A 27568-nucleotide genomic window follows, 5' to 3' on the forward strand; every position below is an offset into this window, starting at 1 on the left:
ATATATATATATATATATATATATATATATATATAATCAATATGTATATAGTCAAAAAAAAAAGAAACATTAAAATTTCTATATTTATTAATAACTCAAATAAATATTTATACAAGTATTTGACAAAATTTATATATTGTATTTATATTCATTGTCTTAAGAAACATTTATTTGAATTACATAAGCATCACTATCACTGTATAAAATAAAAAGCAAAACTACTTATGGCGGCAGGAGAAGCAGTCGAGATAAACACCAATATTGCAGCGATACACAATGGCATCTGTGTTGTTACTGAAACAAGATTTCTTTTTATTTACGTTTTTTCAAAATATTTCATTTCGTCTTTTACGTTTATGAGAAGTCGTGGAATAAACGTAAAAAACTTAAAATAAAAATTAAGTAGAATCTTAGGGCAACTAGGGAAACGTCAAGATCGAATCCATAGGTGGAGGAACGGGGAGGGGGGATTCTTTCCGAATTATTTAAGGCCTTTTAGATAATTCGGAAAAAAATTTTTCTTTGCAAATTTATAAATTTAACAAAGCATATTGTTTAAAAACTGAAGTAAATTAGGGAGGTTATTTAAAAGTTATAAGAAATTTTAATAAACTTTTTTGGTGCAAAAAAAAAATTAGACTATTGGGATAGCAATATATGACGCAATGTAAGACTAATATTCTAAAAAAATTAATTAAAAAAGTGTTATGATTTAAACCTGACATTCGTCCCGCCCCCTCCTTACTTTACTAGGGTCTGGATCTAGGTCTGAATCCACTGAAGTAAAAAAACGCCCCTCTCCTTTCTTCCTAGATGATCTGGATCCACCAAATCAAAAAAAACCTAGATGATCTGGATCCGCCCGTGGAAAGCGTCCTGCTTTAATAACTTTTTCGTGTATTCAAGGAATAACAAGATTAATAATTAATCTTAACTGATTTTAATCTTAACTGATTTTAATCGTTTTTAAAAAGCAAACTTTAAATATTTAAGCCTGTATCAAATATTTAAGCAATGGGATGTGGGATTTGTCCAGCAGTGCATTAAAATAACCAATGCACAATGTGATAAATCTCAAATATACGAAAAAACATTAAAAACAACTTTAATTATCAACGTCCATTACCTACAAAGGAAGAATTTTTTTTTTTAAACTTTTAGTGTTTTAGCATATTAACCAAAATAAAAATAAAATTTCTTTGTTAAAAAAAAAATGATAAAAAATGCTTTACAAGAAAAGATCTTCAAGAAAATTATAAATAAATACAGACCTAATGACACTAGACCATATTTTTTTAACATCCCATCGTCAGATTAAAAGGCAACAAAAACTTGCAAAAAAATATTTTAGCAAAGAAAATTCTTTTGCGCTCATATATCAAACTTTCGAAAAGTTGTGTTAGTTTAGGGTACATCCTGTCCCATTGTGCAACGCAACTCCCCATATATGGATACAGAGAGTAAAGGGATAAAGGTCAGTGAAAAAAAAACCCCTCAGACCTAAATAAAGATATGGGTATGTTAAATATCTTTGTTAAATATCTTTGTTAAATTATAAACTCATTACGAAAAAAACCTTTTAACGCCTGCACCAATGAAGAGTAAACAAACAATCGTGCTAACCAAATTGTTATAACTAAATCGTCATTGTTCCACACTACAAGGGCCAAGTTAAACAAAGTTCCATAACTTGAAAGTATTACAACTCGGAACATTGCCAAAGAACTAAAATAGTTAAAATATAATTGCAGTATTGCATGAAATATTGCACCTTCATGCATTATTGCAGGAAGGTCGAAGCAAAATGATTGACTTTTGGAGAAAGAGGTAAGTAGAGAAAAAAAAGATATCATAACACTTTTAACGACATTTTACAAACCTTATAAACTGAATTCGTCTCGTGTATTGTTTCACTAACGTCACAATCATTGTTATTTTTATCAAAGCCTCTAAAACAAAATTTTTCTGCTATAAAAATAGAAATGCTGTTAAAAAAGTATTTACAAAACGTGAGAAACATATCTCAAATTCGAGGAATCCTTATAATTGTATTAGACGTTGTAATATTATTTAAAAATTATGTTTGAAATAAATTAACATAATTATGCCTCATTAAAAAAAGAAAAATGAAAACAAATGTGCAACTATTTGTTGACTAAATAATGAGCTACACAAGATTTGTATAGATGAAACTAATGATGATTAAGCAGCCATTATGATTTTTTTAAAGAAAGATAAATAAAAGCATTCTTATGACCATGTGATAGAGAATAAAGCTAGGCTACAGGTCATGCAGGTCTAACTAAATTTACAACGCATTTTGTATTTTATCCAAAAAAGAAACAACACTGTTGGAAGAGCATCTTTAAAAACATTTAGTTAATACAATAATGTTAGTTTGTAACAGAAACCATTAAACTCTACCATGTAAATATTTTATTACGACACAAAGCATAAAAATTACTTGGATCATTCAACTCCACCCGAGTTAACAACTAATTTTTATTTCATTTCTATAAACCTATCAAAGGAATACTTTTCTGGTTCATTCATGACATTTTGTAATGTTTTTGGTAACAAATGATTGACATTAAATAAATTTTCATCTTTGATAGAAACAATGGCCTTCACTAAAAAATCAGAAAATCAACAATGTGCATCCTTTCATACAGCAGTTTCTGATCACTTACCTCAATTTTGTATTTGTCCTAATTTTAATAAGTTATTTATACCACGCAATCACAATTTATATCGCAGAAATTTTAAAAACTTTAAAAAAATAAACTTCAAATCAGATTTATTAAAAATTAATTGGGATAATCTTATAGAGAACAGTGATGTTAACTCTTGTTTCCAAACATTTATTTCTGAAACAACCTTGATTTTGAATCGCTATGCCCCACTTAAAAAAATTTGTATTAAGAACTTCAAGCTTCGATTTAAACCTTGGATTACAAAGGGAATCTTGAAATCGATTCAAATACGCAATCTTTTAAAAAAAATATGTTAAGATCAAAAGATATTAGGAACATAAATACATTTAAAACTACTTTCAAAAAATATAAATATATGTACATACACCTTGATTAAGCTCAGTAAGAAAATGCATTTTAAAAAGTACTTAACGGAAAATGTAAAAAAATCTTAGCGAAATTTGGAAAGGAATTAATAATTTAATAAATGTCAAAAACTCTAATCATTCATCTCCCAACTGTTTACAAGATAATGAAACATATATAACTGAACCAAATCTTATCTCTGAAAAATTTAACACTTTCTTTACAAACGTCGCACAAAAACTTAAATCCAATATTCATTCGTCTTACATACAACTATACAAAATATCTTAAATATCCAAATTTACATATCCTACTCCTATCTCCAACAAATATTCCTGAAGTTTCATCTCTTATATCTAATTTGAAGCCGAGAAAATCAATAGGCCCAAATAGCATTCCCGCAAACTTTCTTATCGATTTTAACTATGAAGTTTCAAATATTCTTTCTAAACTATTTAATATATCATTCATAAATGGAACTGTTCCGAATGTTTTAAAATTATCTTGTGTTATTCCAATAGTTAAAAACGGTTCAAAACTTTTATGTACTATTTCTCTTTTATCTAACATTAGTAAACTTCTTGAAAAACTAATGTATTCTAGAATGTACTTTTCCTTAACTCGTTTAACTGTTTAAACGAATTTCTATTTGGTTTTCGTTTAAAACATTCTCCCTTCCATGCATTGATAAGAATAACTGAAAAAATCAGGAAAGCTCTCGACACTGGTCATTTTGTTTGTGGTATTTTTATAGATTTACAAAAAGCTTTTGATACCGTTGATCATAACATTTTGATTTCTAAATTAGAACACTATGGCACTCGTGGTGTTGTAAGTGGCTGGTTTCAATCTTATCTTACAGATCGGAAATCGTAATAATTCTACTAATAAATCTGTTATAGATGTATAAATCTGTCCTCTTTTGTTTTTAATTTATGTTAATGACATAAACAATTCTATTCGCTTCTCGTCAATTCATCTTTTTGCTGATGACACAAACCTATTGCATATCAAATCATAACTCTCTATGTAAAAACATAAATTCGGATCTAAAAAGTATTGTTTATTGGTTAAATGCTAGCCTAATATGTCTTAACGCAAAAAAAACTGAACTAATCTTTTTTTCATCTTCTAAAAAAAACACAATCTAAACAACAATTCTAAAATTCAAATCAAAATTAATAATAAACGGTTATATCCTACAAAAGTTATTAAATATCTCGGTGTTTTGATTGACTGCAATCTCTCGTGGAATTTTCATATTGATGAGCTACGCAAGAAACTAATTCGAGCTAACGGCACACTTTCAATAATTCGTCATTATGTCGATAAATTCACACTAAAGAACATTTACTGTGCATTATTTTTATCGCATTCTAGTTAGTTGTTAAAATTGGGGTCAAAATGGCAACTATCACATCAAAAAATTATTGTCCTCTCAACGTCAATCCATAAGAATCATAAACTTCCAACCTTTTAAGTCAGAAACATCAGAATCTTTCAAAAAACTAAAAATTCCAACCTTTCCAGCGTTTTTAAAATTTGCTAATCTTTTTCTTTTTTAATTCTCTTAATAAAAATTTACCCTTTTCTACAACAGACTTTTTTACAGAAGGTAGAATAATACATACATACTCTACTAGAATCATATATAATATCTTTTAAAACTCAGAAGTATGGTAAACATTCTGTTGTCTATCAGTACATTTGTGAATGGAACAAGAGTCTTGTATGCATAGTGAATGAGTTCAAAAAACTACAACTTCAAACACCTTTATCGTCTTTTCTTAATTTTAAACAAAATCAGTTTAAAAAAATTCTGAGAACAATTTTGTTTTAACTTATTGATATGATATTCACCTAATATTTAATATATACTCTTATTTTTTTAATTATGATTACTATAACTATTATCATCAACTTCTCGTTTGTTTATTTTTTTTTATTATTATCATCAAAGTATGATTTTTAAATGTTTACTTTGTTTATGTTCTATGTGTGTATGCTTATTATTAATCCTATTATATTTAAAAACTGGTGTCAATCCTTTGATCAGAATTCTGTTTCAGTGATACCATCCTTATCAACCATTTAATTATTATTAAATACTTATAATTAATTTACTCATTATTATATTATTTTATATTATTATTATTATTTATATAAACATTTTTATTAATCAATTATTTTTACTTACTACAATCAATAGAGTTATGATTTTTTTAATGATTATTATTATTATAGAATTATTGTATGATTTAAAAAGGAAAATGAATATCTTGTTGTTGTTGTTGTTATACATAAATATAGAATATATAATGTATTACACATTAAATCTAGCCATAACTATTGACCTGTTAATATTGTTTAGCTGGTGCTAAGATAGTCAAAAATTCCATATAATGCGATAACTTACTAGAATATAACCCAAAAAATCATAACTGAGAATGAAAAAAGTCAAGTTGTTATAACTTTAATTGTCATATGCTATATTCTGGTGCCATATGCTATGTTTATAAAATGTTTTATTGATGTCAAGATTGCTGGGATTGATATTTTGGCAATCAAATCACTAATGTACCTTGAAGTTAAGCGTTATATCCGAAAAATTAACATTAAACTAAGGCAAATCATTCTCCAAAGCCTAGGACAGCATGCATGCAAGACATTAACGCCTCTATTGAAGCTAAGAAAAGATTTCAGTAAGATATAATATGATGTTACTAAAAAGTTTAAGCAGGTAAAAACTAATTCAGCATTTCTAATGACACAAAACTAATTGGTTGATGACAATAGTTACTAGAATATTCAAATATGTAAAATTACTATGCAATATATTATATGAGACAGATTTCAAAAGATGGGCAAGGGATAAAATCACCAATGATCAATTTACACTCTCTGCAAAGTTAGTTTGAAGCCTTTCTGTGGTAAACTATAGAGATAAGCACAGTATTATTTCAAGATTTCATCTAGAAATTAAGATCAAAATACTGAAAATATTAAATATAAATATCAAAAATATCTGCAAATAACAAGAAATAATAAGGTTTAAAATAATACTTTAAATACATTTAAATATATTTCTTATTAATTACACTAAAGTCTTGATTTTAAAACGAATAAACTTGTCTATTCTTGCGTTGAATTTTTCATTTAGAACCATTTTCAAAACAAACAAAGAAAGCTTTTCAACCTAGTTTTATAAAATTTTTGGACACCTGTATATATACTAATTGGTTTACAGTTAAATATCATAAATAACTAATAATAAATATATAAGGTGAAACTAAACTGTAAGGGATCGTCCATAAATTACGCAACGCAAAACTTATTTAAAAAATATAAGTAGGAGATCATTTTACTCTTTTTGCGCGAAAGGTTATTTATATACTTGGTTTAATTAAGACTCCGAGAGGGAAAACTTTTAATCCTTTGTCTTTTGTCTATAAGTTTAACTTCGCGTTACGTAATTTGTGGACGATCCCTAATTACAAATGTAATGGTAAAAAATTTTAAAAAAATCTAAAAACAATTGCATTCAACTGTTATTTATATTGCAAAAAATGTTGCAAAAAATGTTTCAAAGAATGTTGCAAAGAATATTGTAAAGAATGTTGCAAAGAATGTTGAGAAATGAATTAAAAAGTATATATTAACATTTGTATTAATCAAATAAAAAAATAAAAAACTTACCAACCTGCAGCAGAAATTAAAAAAATTTGATAAATTTTTTTCTCAAGCAAAAAATTCCAGCGTGTGACTGGATTAAAACTGGATGCACAATGTGGATAAAAAAACCATTTAAGATATATCAAAAGTATTAAAGATAATATAATTATTTTAATTTTCACAGTCATTATTTTGTATGATAATTTTTTTTAATAGAATAGATATTAGATAAGAACATAATAAAGAACTTTACAAAAAATGATAAATGATAACTAAAAAATGAGAATGATTCTAACCCTCTCATATCGAACCAAAAAAAAGAAAAGTACGCCTGTCATACTACACTCTCTTTGTAGTTTTGCATCAGCAAAATATTTATTCAGCTGTGTGATTTACTACACAAGCACTTTGTAAATTTCTATCAAATGCACGAAAATCCTTTTGGCATCCTTATCAACCAATCGCAAAATTGCCTTAAATCTGCAAAACGTTAAAAAGCAAGAAATAGTCTGTTGAAAAAAACAAGAGCACCGAAATACACTAAGCAACAAATATAAACTGTGAAATCTCAATGCCGCTGGATGACCTGAAATTACTATGGAAAATATTTTGTTTTGGATGAGAAAAGTTACTTTCTCATCTCCAAAACTCAATTTCAAGGAAATGATCGATATTATGCAGATAGAAGTTTTACAACACCTCCAATAGTAAAATACAAATATAAACACAAGTTTAAGAAGAAAGTGATGCTGTACATTGCCATATCTGAGAGGGAAATTTCCAAGCCATGGTTCAATCCAATTGACTTGGCTATTAATCAAGAAGTATACCAGAATCAATGTTTAAAAAAAATATTGATTCCATTTCTTCAAAAACATTATTTAGATGGCAACTACGTGTTTTGGGTGGCTAAAGCATCACCGCATTATGCCCAAAAAATACAAATCTTCTTGGAAAGCCAAAACATCACATATATACCAAAACCGCAATCCAACAAATTTGCCTCAGTGTTGTCCAATTTAAGATTTCTTTGGATACTTAAGTTTGTTAGTATACAAAAATAACTGGAGAGCAAAGAATTGCAAACAATTGATTACCTGGATCAAAAGATGCATTCATCAAATCGATATAAATGCTGTACAATGCTCCTGTTCCAACATCAAGACAAATGTCAAACTGCTGAAGATGGACCATATTCATAATTTCATTAATTTTTTCTTATAGGTAAGTCATGTACCTCGAATTAAAATAAAAATAATTTTTATTTTCTAAACATGCTTTTATTATAGCCAGATATGAAAATTCTCATTTTTAAGTTATCACCATTTAAAAATACTTTACAAAATTTAAAAAGATACAAGATTCTGTCAGAACATATAAAACAATAAGCTGTTTATAATTCTGAAAAATAGAACTTTTTTTAATTTTCCTATTTTATATGACCTTTGTAACTTTAAACAAAAAAATTATAAACAGAATTAAATTAAAATTATAAACATAATTAAATAAAAATTAAAAACAAAAATAAATAAAAATTACAAACAGAAGTAAATAAAAATTATAAACAGAAGTAAATAAAAACTAAATTATTTTATTCTACTTCAGCTTACTATCTTAATTCAAATGGTGTATGGTGCATCAAATGGTGTATGGTGCATCAAATGGTCTATGGATATTGATATCCATTGCTGACTATTATGGATTAATTAATTATAAACTATTTTAATGATATTTTTTACTTCAATCTTCAATATAATAATGTTCTGTAAATTGATTCGGTCTAGCAGGGATGCAAAGTCCTACTGATTTTTATTAACTCTCGACTCCGAGGGCAAAAAATAGGGACTCCTTGTACTCCGATTTTTTTTTTAAATCTTTTTTTATAACTTTTTTGGGTCAATTAACCAGGTTTTTAGGGATGAAATAGTTCTGAAATGCTAGAGTATACAATATAGAGTTTCAATTATGCTGAAAAAACTATAACTTATTTTTGATTCCATTTCTTTACTCAAAAAACAATTATTTCTTTAAGGTTGAAGGTATACTAATATTCTTTATTTAAGGAAGTTGATAACTTCAAATGTATATGCGGTGTGATGTAGTGGTAGAGCGCTCGCCTGGTAAGCAAAAAATTCAAAGTTCGTTTATCATGCTCAACTTGTTTCTCCGCACATAGGTATTCTCCTATTATTATACTATATACTATATACCCTTAATATATACCCTTCCCAAAATTACATAATTAGTTAAAAAACCCACAAAAAACAGTTATTAAAAACGTTATTATAATAACTTGTAAATTAAACGCTTATTTAATATGTCGCCAAAATGTTGTAAAGCATTTCTTATTTAATTTAAATGATAAACTATATTTCATTTAAATAATAATTATACTTTGGCATTAACGCAGGTGTCACACCTCGGATTTCATGGTTCTGAGTGAGAACTCTAACCACAGTAGTTTAAGTGTGCAAATATTTGTGCCTAAGTACTCTAACCTGCCTAAGTAAAATTGTCTCTTATATGTAGAAAAGCAAAAAGCTAAACTAAAATTAAAATTCTCATTGCATTTTCCTATGGAAAAACTGGGACAATTACAACCCTAGCCTCAGAATATTTTGGCATCTAGCTATCAGTGTACACCAAAAGTTTTGCGTACCACATAGGCTGCAATTCGCTTCTTATATTTTTTTAAAGCTATATCTGCTATATGCAATGTATAACATAAACACGCTGCACATTTTAAAATAATTTATATGTTGGAGGGCTTGCCATATGCAGCATTATTCAACACGTTTCATGCTTCTACTGGTTTAAAGTTACATAACTGTTGGTTTAACAAATTTAAACTTATAACAGCTAATAAAGGTTAGTTAGGAAAAGTTCATATGTTGATATAAAATTAAAAAGAGTCCCGGATTCCCAACAATTTTTATGACGGGCGGGATTCTGGACTCTGGGTAAAAGCAGGGACTCCTGGACTTTGACTTAACATCCCTGCTTCTGTCAACTGTTTCCTTGCTCTTTAACTTTATTCTCGTTTTAGTAATTTCCAACTTAATACTGGTTGCTTGCAGCCTTACTCCCAGTAAATTAGAAAAATTAATAAATTATAAACATAAACATTTTTTTATTTTAATCATACAATCCATGAAGAACACACAACTTTCAGACAATCTAGATTCAATGAAACTATAAAGTTTAAACTCAATATTATCTGACATGCAGCACTACTATTAGTAAATGAATAAATAATATAAGACCAGACAGATTGTTAGCTAAACAATACTACCGATAAATGCACTGTAAATATACGAATAAATGCCTCGTTAATATAGTACTACCAAAGAAATTGACCAAAAAAAAGTTAAGAAAAAAATTGACCAAAGAGTGCCCCATAAAGCAGTCTCAAATGTCAAACAATTTAAAATTATTTTATTCGTAGCTCAGGAAGATAATGGAGGAAAATGAAGATTTCAAGCCATCATGGCAACCTATCACAACTGCATTTTATCTAATTTAATTATTAAAATTCACAATTCAAATAACTTAATTAGCTAAAAATCACTTATAAAATAAAATAGTAAAGATTTTTATCAAAAATATAACATAAACTTTTTTTTTGTCTAATTATAGAAGAATTTAACAATTAGGGGGTTTGAAACTTTAACATTTTTCATTTAAAAACATTAACATACTTTACAGAGCTTAATCTCAGATCCCAAACAAAAAACTTAAGTGCTCAACTATGTACATCAATTTTTCAAAAAAGACACAAACCCCGTATTTCTTGACTAATATGAGCAATTAATTTAAATAAAATAAAAAAATTTCTGAAAAGTAATACAATGAACTAGTCTAATAAAAAAATATTTACTTACTGAATATTTTTTGTTAAAAAGAATGTGACGAAATGCTTCCTTCTTAAACAGGAGTAAATTCAAAGCAATTAAAACATTGTCATACTCACTATAACAATCAACCAGCTTTTTACAGTATACCTAAAAGAAAATTAACCAAGTTTATAAAGTATACCTAAAGAAAAATCAACCATATTTAGCTATTGTTATTTAGGTTTATACAATATACCTAAATAACAATAGCTAGGTTTTTATAGTATACCTAAATAACAATCAAATAGGTTTTTACAGAATACCTAAATAACAAAATTGCTGAAAAAAAACAACAGATTAACATAATCTTAATAACATCAGTAACAAATTATATAATTATTATAAACCAAAAAAATTTAAAATGCACCGACAATAAAAACAATATCAATAACAATATTAATAGTTAATAATCAAAATACCAATTATTATATTTCAAAAATAAATTAATAAATAGGCAAGAAGAGTCAACTGTTATGTTTGGAAAATAACTGTTCTGATTCAAAAATCTTATATTTAAAAAACAATGAAAAAAAAAATGTTGAAGTGGTGTAATGCAGCCGATACTTAGTAGTGTGGTAGTAGAACGATTTGTAAGCAAAAAGTTTCAGTCCTTACAAGTCAAGATTTTTGTTTTGGAATAAAGGGTTGTGAGAGTTGAGAAATATATACTTAAAAAAAAAGAATGTAGAAAAAAAAAGAAACCTCCTTGAGTGTAGTGGCTTCCTTGGTTTTAGAGAGGTGAATAAAACTTAACAAAAAACATGTCCCTTTATCTAATTATTTCTTAAAAATGTTTTAACTGTTAATTAATTTTTAAAATGAAAATATTTTATAACATTTATAAATTTAAAAATTAGTACAACAAAAATATTAATTTTATATTATTAATGTCTTCAAAATATATAACTTGAAAAAACAAAAACAAAAAAAAATATTAGAATTAAAGAAATTTTAGGGTTATTACTTAAGTTTTATACAATTATGTGCCTTTTACACAAGTATGTCCATTTGACACATGTACAACTAGATAAAAATACAACCTTTAAAAAAATATACTAGAAATTTTAATCTGTAAAATTAATAACAACCAATCAAAGATATAAATACATACACAAGTTGATAACTTTGTAGTTCCATTTGGAAAACTTTTATAAATGGATAAATTATGTTTGCCACAATTGATACATACAAAACCACTATCCATATTCTACTAATCTAAATCGAATTTAAAAAAAAAAAAAAGATTAAAAAAAACCTCAATTTTAATTAAAACTCAAAACTAACTTTTTGAGGTACAAATTAAAAACATTTATGTGAAAAAAAAAAACTTTAAATTTGTGCGCAACTAATGCATATACTAGATGCAATTACTCAATCTAATCACTAAACTGATGTTAAAACGCACCAATAAATATAAAAAACATTACTTTGTCAGACATTGTTTTTTGCATGTTTTTTTTTGAACTGATATTTGAACAAATTAAAAGTTTCCATTTATACAAATATGCTGTCAAAATTTTGTGTCTAATTCTTTCAAATCAATGTGCTCAATGCACTTGCTTTATAAAGTTAGATTTCAATATTTTGCATAATTTGTAACTAAAAAGTTCTTTTTGTATCTCATATCCAATCTATTGGATTTATTATCCAATCTATTGAACCTATAATCTAGGTAACATAATACAAGATATAGAAACCTTCTATATATGAATACATATAAAAGGTTTACAAATTTGGCTTTTGAATATATATAGAAGGTTTACAAATTTGCCTACTTAGTTATAATAACACCCATTTATATATAATAACATCCATTTATTTATTAAATTTGGCCAGTTAATAAGCCAAGCCAACTGATTAGAATTTTATAGCTTTTTGAAACTTTTTACTGTTTAAACCAAAATTTATGATTTTTTAAAGATTTTTATCAATTTTTAAAAAATATGAGTATTTCAACCATAAGTGGATTATTCTTGATCACCTAATATAATGACCAATAGGCCTTTCCATCTGCATTTCAAAATCTCAATTTTTTTGAAGATACTAAAGATTTTTTATTATAAAACTAATATACAAAATATTTTTTTAAAAAGAGTTTAAATAATTTTAATATATTTACATAAATATTTTCACCAAAAATATAAATTCAGCTTGGTAAAACATATGCTTTGTTAACAACAAGCTCAGTTCGCTCATTGCCATAATAATATACATCAAGATAAAACAAAAATCTTTGCTCAACAGGGAGATCAAGCAACATTTTACAAAATTTGTCTTTGTTATTTAATTGCTCATACATAATAGAATGACCAGATAGCATCTCGACAAAAGTACAGTCCTTTGACCCCAAAATGGGCTTAAAGTAAACATAAATGCATTTATTTTCATCATCAACTAAATATAAACGAAGAAAAATATCTAAAACATCATTATGCTGAGAAGTACCAAGAAAATCATCAATATCTTGCTGACTGATATCAGGGTTTCCTAAAACAGTAATTCCGCTGGTACTATTGGATGAATATTTTTCATTCAGAATTACTTGTGAGCAGATATAAGGATCTAAAGAAAAATTTACTTAAAAAACATATAGCACAAAAAGTTTTCTATATATATATATATATATATATATATATATATATATATATATATATATATATATATATATATATATATATATATATATATATATATATATATATATATATATATATATATATATATATATATATAATATAAGTATAATTTTCTATGAGATCATTTAAACTGTAAGAATAAAGTAAAAATAAAAAGGTAATGTTTTATATTACAATGAATGTTTTCAAACGATTAAAACATTTTTTAAATAATAATTTTACTGATATTCTTTTGTACAACTTCAACGGAAGCAATGTATGAAAAAACACAAACATAAGTGGTTTGATAAAAATGAAGTTTCTTAACCAATGTAGACAAATCATCTAATGAATATACCATTAGATCAGGAGACAAAAAGGCTTTTAAACCACGCAATGTGTCCGGTAAAGGTGGATAGGAATACCAACCTCCTGTATATGCATTCTGTAACACTGTATTCATACTATTGAGATCTTTTGTTAACTAAAATTTAAAAAAAAAACAATATGCATACTTATATATATATATATATATATATATATATATATATATATATATATATATATATATATATATATATACATATATATATATATATATATATATATATATATATATATATATATATATATATATATATATATATATATATATATATATATATATATAATACTTTTAATAATAAGACAAATTTTTTAATCTTATTTAAAAATGTTTCATTAACGATATGTTTCGACTATATATAGTCATCATCAGTTAAAATATATTTGTTAAAAAATGGTATATAATACAGTATATAATTGTAAAAATAAACATAACAAAAGCCATAAAATTGATAACAAACTTCCTATATATACAAAAAGAATTATTAAAAATTATTTTAAATGTCAAATATAACAAAAGAACCGATAGATTATATTAAATGGTAAGAATCATTTTAACATGGTTTACTTGTTTATTCCCATATGAAATATTTTCCTATATGAAAACTTTCTTTAATTTTTAATTCAGTTTTGTTGATGGTAAAATCCAAAATCAAAAAGCATTCATCATTATCATTTGTAAAACATTTTTGTTTTGAGTGAAGATGCTTATAAATTTGAGAGTTTTTATCCCTTCTGTAGTGTTAAGAATTATTTTATATGAAAATGAAGTAAAGCTGTAAAAGTTGGTTTTTTATGAAAAACTGTTGTAATTGTTGAGTTGTTCAACTTACATAGAGTTATGTCAAAAAAGATATTTTTAAGTTTTCTTTCTTTTCCATGGTAGAAAATACTGAAGAATGTTTTTTCTTAATGTAAAACAAGAATAAAATTGCGTGCTTTTCTGAGGGAAAAGCAGCAAAAATATCATCTACATAACATTTGTAAAACAAGGGTTTTTCTCCATTATATTTTATGATCCATTTTTGTTCAAAGTTACCCATAAACAGATTAGCAAGTACAGATGCTAATGGAGAACCCATGGTGTTGCTATTTTTATATTTTATTTTATTGCTATTTTTAAAAGTGTCTAATATTTTTTCATCTAAAGATCACCTTCATGTAGATTTTAAATCATTCATTGTTTACAAATTTGTTTGTGTAGGATGTAAATCCTGTTATATTGGCAAAACTTCTTGCCACTTAAAGACGCAAATGATTGAACACTACAGAAGGGATAAAAACTCTCAAATTTATAAGCATCTTCACTCAAAACAAAAATGTTTTACAAATTATAATGATGAATGCTTTTTGATTTTGGATTATACCAACAACAAAATTGAATTAAAAATTAAAAAAAGTATTCATATAGGATGTGAAAAACCCGATATGAATAAACAAGTAAACCATGTTAAAATGATTCTTACCATTTAATATAATTTACCGGTTCTTTTGTTATATTTGACATTTGTTAAAATAATTTTTAATAATTCTTTTTGTATATATAGGAAGTTTGTTATCAATTTTATGGATTTTATTATGTTTATTTTTACAATTACATACTATATTATATACCGTTTTTTAACAAATATATTTTAACTGATGATGACAATATATTGTCGAAAATGTCTTGAATAATAAAATGTTTTTAAATAAAATTAAAAAAGTTGTTTTATTTTTAAAAGTATTTTCACGCTTTGTGTTGATAAGATTTTTGCCAGATTATGGTTACTAACATCATTAGCTTGACGTTATACCAAATCTTGAATGCTAAAAAACCAAGTTGTTTTCTCTCTATTTTACTGCCAATAACATTCACAAGTGCAAAAAGAAATAAAGAAACTGCATTTTAAAAATCGTTGTTACTTATTTATTAAATGATGTTTCAGATTCTTAGAGACTTTTGTACAATGTATGAAAAACTAATAGTATTATATGTAAACTTTACATGTCAATGTTTCTTTAATAAAGTAGTAATGTATGAAAAAATTAATAAAAATAAAATAATAAATCTTATATTATATATATATATATATATATATATATATATATATATATATATATATATATATATATATATATATATATATGTATATATATATATATATATATATATATATATATATATATATATATATATATATATATATATATATATATATATATATATATATATATATATATATATATATATATACAGTGTAACGGTATCTCTTCATTTGTGAAACAATTTAAACCAATTGTGTTGAAAATTATATTTGAAATTATTAAATTATATTTGATATTACTTGAACAAGGGTATATACAACCCCTAGAAATATTGTATTTTGATATATAGAATTTTATAAGGATAAGTTTACATACTATAACAGATGTTTTAACTTAATTTAATTATATAAAAACTTATCTAATATGTTAACTTTCAAAAATTAAATTATATTTGTGAAATTTTCACAAATGAAAAGATACCATTAGATTGTAATCATTGTTATCAATAACTTGATTTTTTGAAAGTGACTTACGCAGCTTTCAAGTCATATATTACATAATAAATGTCAGTGTTATTTAAATAAAGCTAATAATCTATGAAACAAATCATCAGCTGTTAGTCAACTAGTGAGCGCTTGCCTTATAATTAAAATTTCATTCTCTAGAAGTATTGTACTTAACTTGATTCTCTGCCTAGCAGGTAAACCGTATAAAAAATAAGAAAACAATACATTTTTTTTAAAATAAAAAATATTAAGAAATCTATTTTAGATGAAGTACAGTTAATTTCTGGTTAGCTCTGTTTTTTAGTAAGGATGAAGTTGTGTCAATTAACTTTAGCATAAAAATTATTTGATGCCTCCAATACAAGATTTACAAATTTTCCCACTGATAGTGAGTTGTTGGGTAAATCCTTGAGAATAAGTTTTTAATAAGTTTGCAAAGCATACTTTAATTAATTAGGATTGATGTTGAAAGTTCAACTTCAATTAAAGAACCCCTACAGGTCTCAGCTTTAAAACTAATTGCTTATACTTTACTTTGCTTATACTTTATAAGTACTTTACTTATACTCGATTGCTTAATTGCTTATACTTTTATTTTACTTCAACTTTAAGATTTACTTCTCTTAAATTTGTAGGATAGCTTGATCCTTTATATCTTTTTCATCATCCTGCTACATATAACAGAGAGTTTTTTTAAAGTCAGTAATATCTTTCCTTGAAGATTTTAAAAAATAGTCTGTTGTGTATTGTCTGTCTGATTTTTAACCAGCTCTATTGTGTTATGAAGAAGTGTAGGGACATCTTTATAAAGACACATTACATCAAAACAAATGCAGTAAACTTAAAAAATATACTTCATAATTGCACACAATTTTTCTGTAGAATTCTTTGCTCTTGTATAAACAATCTCGTTTCAAAAAGCAAATATCAGCCATTTGACATGGTATACAAGACCAGGTTTTTCCACTGAATAATTTGAGAGATTAAAGCTTTTACATATTCCAGCACACTATTTATAAAGTTTACCTTGTTCTGTTTTAAGAACAGATAAAATATTATAGTTTACATAGAAATCAATTTCTGAATTGGAACAAATTAACATATTGCAAAATCATATAAATCATCTGCAAAAGATTATCGATCAATAATTTCTATACATTTCTTTGGATTGTTACTTTTATCATCTATTTCAACTATAAAATGGTGAAGTGGTAACTTATTTTGGTAAAGTACACAGCCTATTGAAATAAATTCTTCATTTTAATAAATTCTTTATTTTATCTGACTACTAAATCATTTTTTATTATTTCTAAATCATAAACCACTGATATAATATCAATCTAAAGGAACTGCTGTGTTAGCTGTTATAACAATTTTCACATCAGTCTTACAATCTTTGCTGTATCCTTCTTGTCTACTCGGCCTATCTGCCAGTTTCTAAAGTACCCATGCTTGGCTTTCTGGTCCTTTAAATACTCTCTTTCTAAAACTGGAACCTTAAATTTAAAAAACAGACATTTAATAACATGAAAAAGTTATTCAACAAGTTATTTAACCAACATAAATTTAAGACATACAATGATACAAAAAAATTCCAAAATAACCTGTTTTCATCACAGAGACATAGATGGTGTTTGGTAGAACAACTTGTGTGTTGAACATTTCTAAAGGATAACAAACATAATAAAATTTAAAGCCATTATTTAGAAGGTGATTTTAGTGCTAACTCTTAGTTAAAAAATTAATATAAGTTTTTATATAAAAAATTAATATAAGTTTTTATATAAATTAGCTAAAGTTTTGTAGAGAAAAGGTTCAAAATGGTACTTATTTTTAAATATAAATTATTAACTTCAAACCTGTAATCACAATTTAAAAGAAGAAGACCACACCTGGATGCTGATATATCAAATAAATTGAAAGGTTCTTTTCCAATCAACAAAGACTAATTTTATGTTTTGAAGCTTTAGATCAGCCAGCAACTACTACATTTTAAAATCTTCTATGTATCTTATTTCTTAGAAGATTCTTCATCATCAGAGGAAGATTTGGATTAACATTTTCCAAAGTTTAAAAATATTTTCATTCACGTAAACTAAGACAGGATATTAAATTTTCTCAGTTGTAAATACTTCTTTTTCAATTTTGTAGACATATTTAATTATCTGTTTACAAGTTGGGATATTACTGGTAAGTGGTAATTTATTTGGTTGTCTAGCATACCTTTTACTTTGTTAAGTTATAATATTATATGTCTTTGCTGCACAGTTGCCCAGATCCACATTTTTCATTTATTTTTAATACTTAAAATAAGTCTAATAAAGTAGATACTTATTAGATATTAAAAAGATATTAAAATTCAAAACTCCATAAAATTATGTCAAAACTCCATTAAATTATGTCAAAACTCCATAAAATCAGCAGCTAAATATTTAGCCTTTATCTCTTACTCAGATAGTTAACTTTGTGATTTGTTTTCCAGACAATCCTAAACTCTTACCTTCCCTGGTAAGTGATGGTTAGTCATGGTTATGCGCCAGGATTAACAGTAAGATATTCATTGCTGATATATGATGTACACTAAAACAACACTCTCACAAGGAAATCCACTGTTACCTCTTACCTTCACTGGTAAGTGATGGTTAGTCATGGTTATGCGCCAGGATTAACAGTAAGATATTCATTGCTGATATATGATGTACACTAAAACAACACTCTCACAAGGAAATCTACTGTTGAATAAAATACATTTATGCAATAGTATTCTGTGGCACTTCTAAATGATATGTTTACTCTCTTAATGTATTTGATGGAGCATAAGGTGATTTCATTTCAATTTCCAGTTTTTTCGCTAATATGAGTATTTTAGTGTACACTTATCATTTCATACAATTTATTATGAGGTATTCCATACTTAGACATTATTATGTTCTAGAAATGGGAAACTCCTAAAGTATAATAAAACTTTATAGAATGAATAAAAAAGCAATTTGAAAAAAATAACATTAATATGATTTTTTTTAACCTAAAAGTTAACAAAATATTAAAAAGAGTTGAAATGTTGTAGTGCAGTTGTGGTTTATGATATTTGTATATTATGATATATATCTATTTTATATACCTGATAATTCACTACTATATTTGACCTGATATCTCAACACTATATAATTATTAAATCTGCAATGCAGATTTAATAATTATATAGTGTTGAGATATCAGGTCAAATATAGCCAAGTAACAAAAGATCACTCCACATTACTTTGTCCTAATTAAAAGCTCTTCTAGAAACACTTTTTGACAAGTCACAATAAAAAACTTTTTTTATAAAGTATGTCTTTACTAATAAAACTAATAATGCATTAGAAATTAACTTTTTCAATTTTTTTAGATAATTAATTTAATAATAATAATTAAATAATTTTAATGCACATAATAACAAATAAATAATTGTTGATTGCTGGGCTTGGACACTATTATCAAGGTGTGTGAGGCCCAATCACCAGGTTAACATCAAGGGGAAAAAAATATTAAACATTTCTTTTATATTAAATAGTTATGACATATAAATGCTTAACCATTTCTAACTGTCTTTACATTTATTGCAAAATGTTTTAAAAATGCTCTTAATACAAAATTAACTTTAACAAAAAAATCATGTTTTGCTAACAAAGTTGAAAAAAATAGCAGCCAATATTTTTTTGTAAATACTTAATTACACGTTGAAGACTACAATAAGGAAAGAATAAACCCACATTTGATTTTTGTAATAAATAATTTTACTCATATTGGAATCTTCCACATTCAGTTTTCATACAATAATTTTAATTAACTAATACTTTATAGCTAAAACCATTGAAGATTTCCATACTGAGGCTTTTCATGCACAATTATTTTATGAATTACTGTTCCTTATTAGTTTAAAAGTATTTATTAAGTATATAAATAATGTATTCAAATTTTTAATGACTTTTGAATTATTCAACTTTTTAACGCAGTGCATTTTAGTCATCAAGTTTTATTTTATTATATTTTATATTATATTAAAGAATATTTGAAAATCTTAGAATCTCGCTGAATATTCAAAAATCTTAGAACATCACTGAATATTCAAAAACCTTAGAATATCACTGAATATCCAAAAATTTTAGAATATCACTGAATATTCTAAAATTTTAGAATAGCACTGAATATTTGAAAATCTTAGAATATTATTGAATATTAAAATTAGAATAGCACTGAATTTTCACTTATAATATCACTGAATGTTCAAAAATCTTAGAAGATCGCTGAGTATTCAAAAATCTTAGAATAGCACTGAATATTCGAAAATCTTAGAATAGCACTGAATATTTGAAAATCTTAGAACATCAAGGTGCAATTATTGTATTTAATATTTAATCATTACTCTAAAAACAAGTTAAATTTTATGCTTTAATATAATCAAAGTTTTAAATTAAATAAATCAGAGACATTACCAGAAAAACATCAATGACTTCAGAACAGTATGAAAAAGGTAAATCCATCAAATCTTCACATTTCCAATCATTGTCAAACTTATAAAATTGGCTCTCTTTTGTAGACGTAAAATAAGAATACTGGTTCTGTTTACCACCAATTTCAATAACGTCTATTTTACAAAGTAACCTTGTTCCAATAAAAATGTTCCCAATCATTAATGAATCAATCATATTGGACTGAGAACAAAAGTACAGCTTGACTTCAATACTCGAGCCATTTTTATCTAAAGACAAATAAGATCTTTTTTGTAAAAAGTGTAAATGTGTAAAATGAATACACAGCCAATGACTACATAGTTATTATCACAATAACTAGCAATTAAATGCTTTAATTTGGTTTCAAAATAATTCACTATTCTAGCACTATTTTGTTTCATGTAAGCATGCACCATATAAGCATGCACCATGTATCTTCATTTTTCTTAAACAAATTTGTTTTAAAAGAATACATATATAGATACTTGGTAAAAATACACGCATATGTGTTTTAAATTTACTCACAAAACCTTTATTAAAAATTAAATGTAAAATAGTTTATATATAGAATCATTCCATACAACATCACCCATTCCGTGAAACCCTTAGATCTCAGAACTGTTTTAAATTATTTGCAGCCTATATTAAATAAATGATCGCAACACAAATTTTAACTAAAAATATATATATTGGTTGTTGAGACACGGTCAGTTGAAATAATGCTGATTCAGTATTTTAGTGATAACCTGAAGACACACCAAAGTAACTTTTACAAACTACATTGATAATGGTTCTGGGATTTTACTAAAATTTGAATCTCAACTTTAAAAGCATAGTCTCAAGATAGTCTCAAATTTTGGACTGTGTTTTTAATTATATATAACTACTTTATCTTAGATCTACAGAAAAAAAAATCATGCGTTTTTTTTTTTACTTGATCCAAGTGAGCAACCAAAAATAATATCTTTTCAGAACTTTGAAAACTTTTGAAATTTTTTTCAGAACTTTGAAAACTTTTGAAAACGGAACTTTGAAAATTTTAATGAGATAAAAAGAAGAAAATAAGAGATTAAAATATTTTTAAACACATTTTTTTGAATAAAACATTAAAATATTTTTATTTAGTGACAAGTTTAGGAGATATTTATTCTTGGGTCAAGGAGAAGGGCTCTGGCACAACACTCGCCTCATGCCTCTTCCAATAAATGAAAAATTATTTCTAATATAAAATTTAGAAACATTAAAAAAGATTATTTTTGAGTTTTCAAAATTTTTTGCTTCAAACTTAATAAATACTTTTTGCTGCATATTTTCATTATTTATTTAAAATTGTTACGTTAACTATTTAGATAAGTTTTGAAATAAACATCAAAGTGTTTTGGAAGTTTAAATTAAACATTTTTAAAAAACACCATATGACATATAAAAATCAGCAATTTAAGAAATAACATAATAAAAAACATAAAATTAAAATTTAATAATAGCAATTAGATAACTAGGTATGGACCTAGTTGTTTATAGATTAAAAGTAACCTAAAATTTATTTTTTTAAGAGTTATATAAATATATTAAATATTATTTAAAGGTTTAACAAAAATATTAAATATGGAGACATGTGATAAATGAAAAATTCTTAACATTCATAGCTACAAAACTGGATTTTCTAGAAAACAAGGTTTTATACAACTCATACATTATGCTTGTGAACAGCAAGAACAAACTATGTGGTAAGCAAATTTTAAAGAAAATAATAGTTCAATTACAATTATACACTGTTATCACAAGCTAGATATGGTTCGCATATTAATTCGACGTAATTTTATGTAAAATATTTTGAGATAAAAATTATAAAGTGTTATAACCCTTTTGCAACACACAAGAAAAGTTAAAAAAGTACTATAAAAGGCAATCTAACATTTATTATAGTTACAGCAAAATTAATATGGTAAACAAAAGAAAAACATTTTATTGAGATTTATAATACTTGTAAAATCTTCAGTTACTTTAATAAAAACAAATTTAAAATTTATTTAAACTTGTTTTTTTACGTAATTTACAAAATTCCATGTTGAAAGAAAAACAGTTAAAACTGATAAAAATTTAGTTCACAGAAGGAAAAGTTGAAATTGATAAAAATTAGTTTAAAAAAAAAAGTTGAAATTGATAAAAATTAGTTTCAAAAAAAAAGTTGAAACTGATAAAAATTAGTTCATAGAAGGAGCTAGAATCAAAAATATTAAGATTGATACCTCTACAAAATTGCTTGATATTTCACCTGTCAAATTGAAAAGTTGCAAAACAAAAGTTTGAGTGGAATATAGGCAGAGTTGCAAAAAAGAATTTAGTTAGCATATAATACTGAAGAAGTTTCTTTAACAACAGAAACAAACAGCACCATTTCATTAATAACATAAGCAAAGATCATGATCTAGACATTTTAATATGATTATTTTTTTATAAAAGTGATAGCTTTCAAGAATGATGCCAGGAAAGATTTGGTTAGTATTAAGAAAAACCAAAATGTTCAAAAAAGCTTATTACTGTTCACTCTTAATGAATTATATGTTGCATTTAAAAAATGTCAAGGTCATTGGTTACATCAGCTGCACAGATGCAATCCATTAAAAAGTTGTTTAATACAAATGTTTGTACTAAACAACTTTTAGTACAAACAAATGAGTATAGAAACAGAACTCTGATATTCTACAGAAAAAGGTTAAACCTTTAGATATCCAAAAATTAAAGATATTTCTCATTGAAAGCTTCAAAAGCTTAAAGTTTGACAACATTCCTGTTTTTCAATACCATTCTCCTGAAACCTCTTCAAAACAATCTGAAATTTTTAACAAGTGCTTAACTGAATCTGGTTTACCTGCCTGCTAGAAAATGGCAACTGAGGTTCTTATTTTTATAAACTTAAGAGATCATATCATATATGCTAACTATCATTCAATCAGTTTTTTTGCTACTATTAGCATGGCGTTTGAGCTCACAATTACCAAACCTCAAATATTTATTATTGAGTCTAAACAATTACTGTCTAACAACCAGTATATATTTTGATCCTCTTGTTCTATTGCTGATTTGTTAACCGTAATAACAGAAAAGTGAAAGGTGTTATCATGCATTAGAATAAAGCAACAAATCATGGGCTACTGCCTTCAACAAAACAAAGGCTCCCAATAAATCTGGCCTATAATTTTACTCTCAAGTGGCCCTATTTGTTGATGGCACAAATATATGCTCTAGTCTTGATAAAAAAAGACACCACTTTTTGATTATTAAAACAAATAGCCAATCTTGAATATAATCTAATGTAATAGCTTCAAGTAACCAGTGGCTGGTAAATTTTAACCAAAACTCAATTGTTTGTTGCTAATAATTACAAAAAACTTTCTTATTTTAATAAATGCAATCCTTTTACCTAGCCCTATGCTTTAGGTCTTCTTAATTTATTTACTGACCTCTCATAGAAGTCATATATCTTATTGATTGCAGTTAACCTTTGCTAAGGTTGCTACTCTTTATTGCTCTTGCTACTTTCATACTCCTGATTCTATTCTCTACCTCTATAAATCACTTATTTATCCTTGTATGAAACACTGTTGTCATATTTAGGCTGGTTTTTTTAAAAATGCCCTTTCTCTTTTGAGCCATGTTTAAAAAACGCATTGCAAATATTTATATCTGCTGCCAATATATCTAGCTGCCAAGAAATAAACAGAGGTTCAAGCTTCAGCCTCTATTATTTTGTCATATGAATTTCTTTTTTTCTACAAATACTACCATGGTTGCTGCTCAATCTTTTGTTTCAATCAACTAAAGCACAATCTTGCATAACTAATTATTCAGCAAAATCTTTTTAATAAAACTATTCTTTAATACTCAACAAACTTTTATTTTTTCTAGATTTTTTTATCAATGCTTTGGAACTTTTCCTTTAATTTTCAATGACTCATAAAACGAAATAAACTAAAAAAATAATAAAATAATTGCAGCCCTGCTGGAAATAAACCTGTTTAAAAAAAAATGAAGAGACAGAAAGTTTTTTTAATTAACAACAAATGTATCATGTGTGTGTGTATATATATATATATATATATATATATATATATATATATATATATATATATATATATATATATATATATATATATATATATATATATATATATATATATATATATATTATTAGCCCCTTGGGAATCATCATTTTTAATCAAAAATTTTAATCGAAACTAAAAAAAAAAATTCCCCTTTTTTTAATCCTTATAAAAATTAAAAAAAAAAGAAGTCAACCACCCAAATGTATTTGGCTGGAGATTTAGGGTAACTTTATTTATAATAAGACCTTAGTTTATAACTTAGTGCAGTATAGTATTAATTGTCATCACAAAATAATTTATGTTACATTGACATTTTGCAGAAATCACAATAGGTTTATTTGTTAATTGTCCTATTCTCCCTTATAACTATAGATAGTCAACTTTTTTTAAATTACATTGTGTAATTTGGATTACTTACTTTATAATATACTATAAAAAAAATGTTTTTATGAAAATACCCTAATTTAAATATATGAAATTTTATATATAATAATAATAATAATAATAATAATAATAATAATAATAATAATAATAATAATAATAATAATAATAATGAAAACTTTTAACCTGTTTTTAATTCAATCCACCTGAAACTCCAAAAACTAACAGATTCAGATTTTTCAGGATTTGCTATTTCTCGTTGTGGTCTCCCAACATAGACAACAACTCCTACAACATCATAAATTTGCTCATTAACAACTTTATGTTTGTTAAGTGATGTTTTAAATCTAAAATTGAAATAAAATTTAAAAAATTATTTAAAATACCATAAAATTAATACTAAATAAATATAAACAAAATAGATAGTTAAAAAATTTAATTTATAAAAATAATTAGACACACAAAGTATAAAAAGAACTGATATAATAATTAAAACATCGAGAGAAAAAAAGAACATCATGACTACAAGAAATGTATTTATATTCAAACATAAAACCTCTCGCAACTACAAAAGCATTCATATCCAAAATCAAATTTTATGCAATTTTTAACCAATAATTAATATGCCACCTTCCATGAATTTTTTATTATTGTTGCTTTTGCCATATCTTATATTTAAACTAACCTGTATAGTATTACAGAAGGTTTGTGAGATGAAAGACCAACTTCTCCTTCAGGATTTTCTGGATTAATTGTAAGCTCAATATCAGCTGACTTGCTACAGCTAAACACTGTGTTAGATCGTATACTGTATCTTTTTCTAATTGAATAATTTTTAAAAACTAAAACCTGACCAACTTTGACAGACTTGAAAAATGAAAAACAAGATGTACTCCAAAAACTAACACTGCATGAAACACCGTTACTTTCTATTTCTATTGAAAACAAATATGGACACTTGACAGAAGAACATTTTTTTCCATAATAAGTCAATCTAGATTTTGCAATCACAGTGCCATAAACAGGGTGATATGGCTTAAATATTTTTTTATTTACATACTGAGTGTTTAATTGGTCAATTGATAAAAGTATGTTTGGTTCCATTACTTTTAAATTGTTTTCTTTCCATATAATACCATAACATTCTTCATTTATATAAAAATGCATATAGTATCCTTGCAAGCTCGCTAATGGTTTACTTGAAAAAAAAGCGTTCACAGGAAAATTTTCATCTGATGGTAGTGTGTCATTACCTTCTAAGTCTGACACTTTAATTTCTTTTATTATATAAACACTCTTGTTTGCATAAAAACTCATTTCATCAGCATAAATATTGTACTTAGTGACAATAACATGAGAATTTGTTTTCAGCAGTCGTCTGTTTATTATGCTATTGAGAGATGGGTGGAGAATGAATTTTCCCTGCCTCAATTTAGTTCGTAAAGTAACATCAAATACATCAGTATTTGGACTTATATCCTTCAAAATGAACGACTTATTAAAAATATATCGCTCTATGTTTTTTACAACTGCTGAAAACTTTTTAATGCTGTTTTCTTCGTCCATTGCCTTTTTGTATGTTTTTAATCTAACTTTTTTTAAATTTAACTTTTGGACGGAACCGTTATTTTCGTTTTCATGACAATATATAATTCGTAAGGAGAAATAAAAAATTAAGAAATATATAATAGCAAAAAAAAAATATTTTTCGCAGACATTTCTTAAAACTAAAAGTGCGGAGACTTGCCAAATAAAATTGCAAAATAAGGATACTATTAATTTTTGTTTATTTTATTTGAACTTCATGCTATATTTTGCTGTACAGTCCTCTAATATCCGAAGATATTGTTAGCTTAGCATAGCAACAGCTAAGACGCTTCTTTGGATTAGTCGTTATGACTATTTATCGTTATGACTATTATTTAGACGGACGCTTCTTTGCATTAGTCATTATAACTATTTAAATAGTCATAACGGCTAATCGTTATGACTATTAATAGTCATAACGATTAGCCGTTGCAACGTTCATCGTAAGCTGATGAGTTTTCTTTAGCTAAGTTAGCAATCATTTTTGCTTTAGTTTCTTGATCGATATTATTTTTGTCTTATGAATATATACGCTGAGTAGTATCAAACTGTGTTACATAGTATATAGTGTATAATATATATACTACTCAAGCGCATTTTTTTTTTTTTTAATTTTTGTTTTGGTGCCCTAAGGTGTCCCAACAAGACCTTACGGTCTTGTTGGGACACCTTAGTAAAAATGGCCAGTTCGAGTTTAAGGTTCACAGGAAAGATGCAATTACTAATATCCAAATTAAACTTAATTCAGGAAATGATCCAAAAGATCTTGAAAGTATTTTTACTCGTTTTATTCATAGACCCTATAAAACTTGCAGTAAGAAATTTTTACAACAAGAAATTGATT

General features: G+C 25.6%; 1 protein-coding gene and 1 long non-coding RNA gene across 7 annotated transcripts; both read right to left on the bottom strand.

The window, feature by feature from the left end:
- Positions 1 to 69: 69 nt before the first annotated feature.
- On the bottom strand, positions 70 to 27074 carry LOC101241512 (RPA-related protein RADX). 6 transcript variants are annotated; one of them, XM_065791288.1, is made up of 11 exons: positions 25823 to 26989; positions 25324 to 25484; positions 20633 to 20898; positions 13483 to 13723; positions 13070 to 13186; positions 12744 to 12980; positions 11736 to 11839; positions 10613 to 10732; positions 1880 to 1947; positions 1577 to 1725; positions 70 to 294 (listed from the first exon to the last, which is right to left on the bottom strand). In XM_065791288.1, exons 1-6 carry the CDS (start codon positions 26701 to 26703, stop codon positions 12916 to 12918), a joined length of 1731 nt encoding a protein of 576 aa, XP_065647360.1. In that variant the 5' UTR covers positions 26704 to 26989; the 3' UTR covers positions 70 to 294; positions 1577 to 1725; positions 1880 to 1947; positions 10613 to 10732; positions 11736 to 11839; positions 12744 to 12915. The 6 variants fall into 6 exon arrangements, with proteins under 6 accessions (XP_065647360.1, XP_065647358.1, XP_065647355.1 ...); XM_065791286.1 differs by having other exon boundaries at positions 1624 to 1725; positions 12744 to 13186; positions 25823 to 27074; XM_065791283.1 differs by having other exon boundaries at positions 12744 to 13186; positions 25823 to 27074.
- LOC136076540 (uncharacterized) lies at positions 17009 to 17901 on the bottom strand. The gene is made up of 2 exons (XR_010636356.1): positions 17762 to 17901; positions 17009 to 17653 (listed from the first exon to the last, which is right to left on the bottom strand). It is a non-coding gene; the product is annotated as an uncharacterized LOC136076540 (long non-coding RNA).
- Positions 27075 to 27568: the final 494 nt, after the last annotated feature.

The sequence above is a fragment of the Hydra vulgaris genome, chromosome 02 (assembly GCF_038396675.1).
Source record: "Hydra vulgaris chromosome 02, alternate assembly HydraT2T_AEP".
NCBI lineage: Eukaryota > Metazoa > Cnidaria > Hydrozoa > Anthoathecata > Hydridae > Hydra > Hydra vulgaris.

Bases quoted from the DNA above. Each gene is read 5' to 3' on its own strand.
- LOC101241512 (XM_065791286.1), bottom strand. From the start codon at position 26,703: ATGGACGAAGAAAACAGCATTAAAAAGTTTTCAGCAGTTGTAAAAAAC. The intron at 25,485-25,822 runs GTTAGTTTAAAT...TTTCAATTTTAG, and splicing joins CCTTCTGTAATACTATACAG to ATTTAAAACATCACTTAACA. The intron at 13,724-20,632 runs GTAATGTCTCTG...TTTAAATTTTAG, and splicing joins AAGTCATTGATGTTTTTCTG to TTAACAAAAGATCTCAATAG.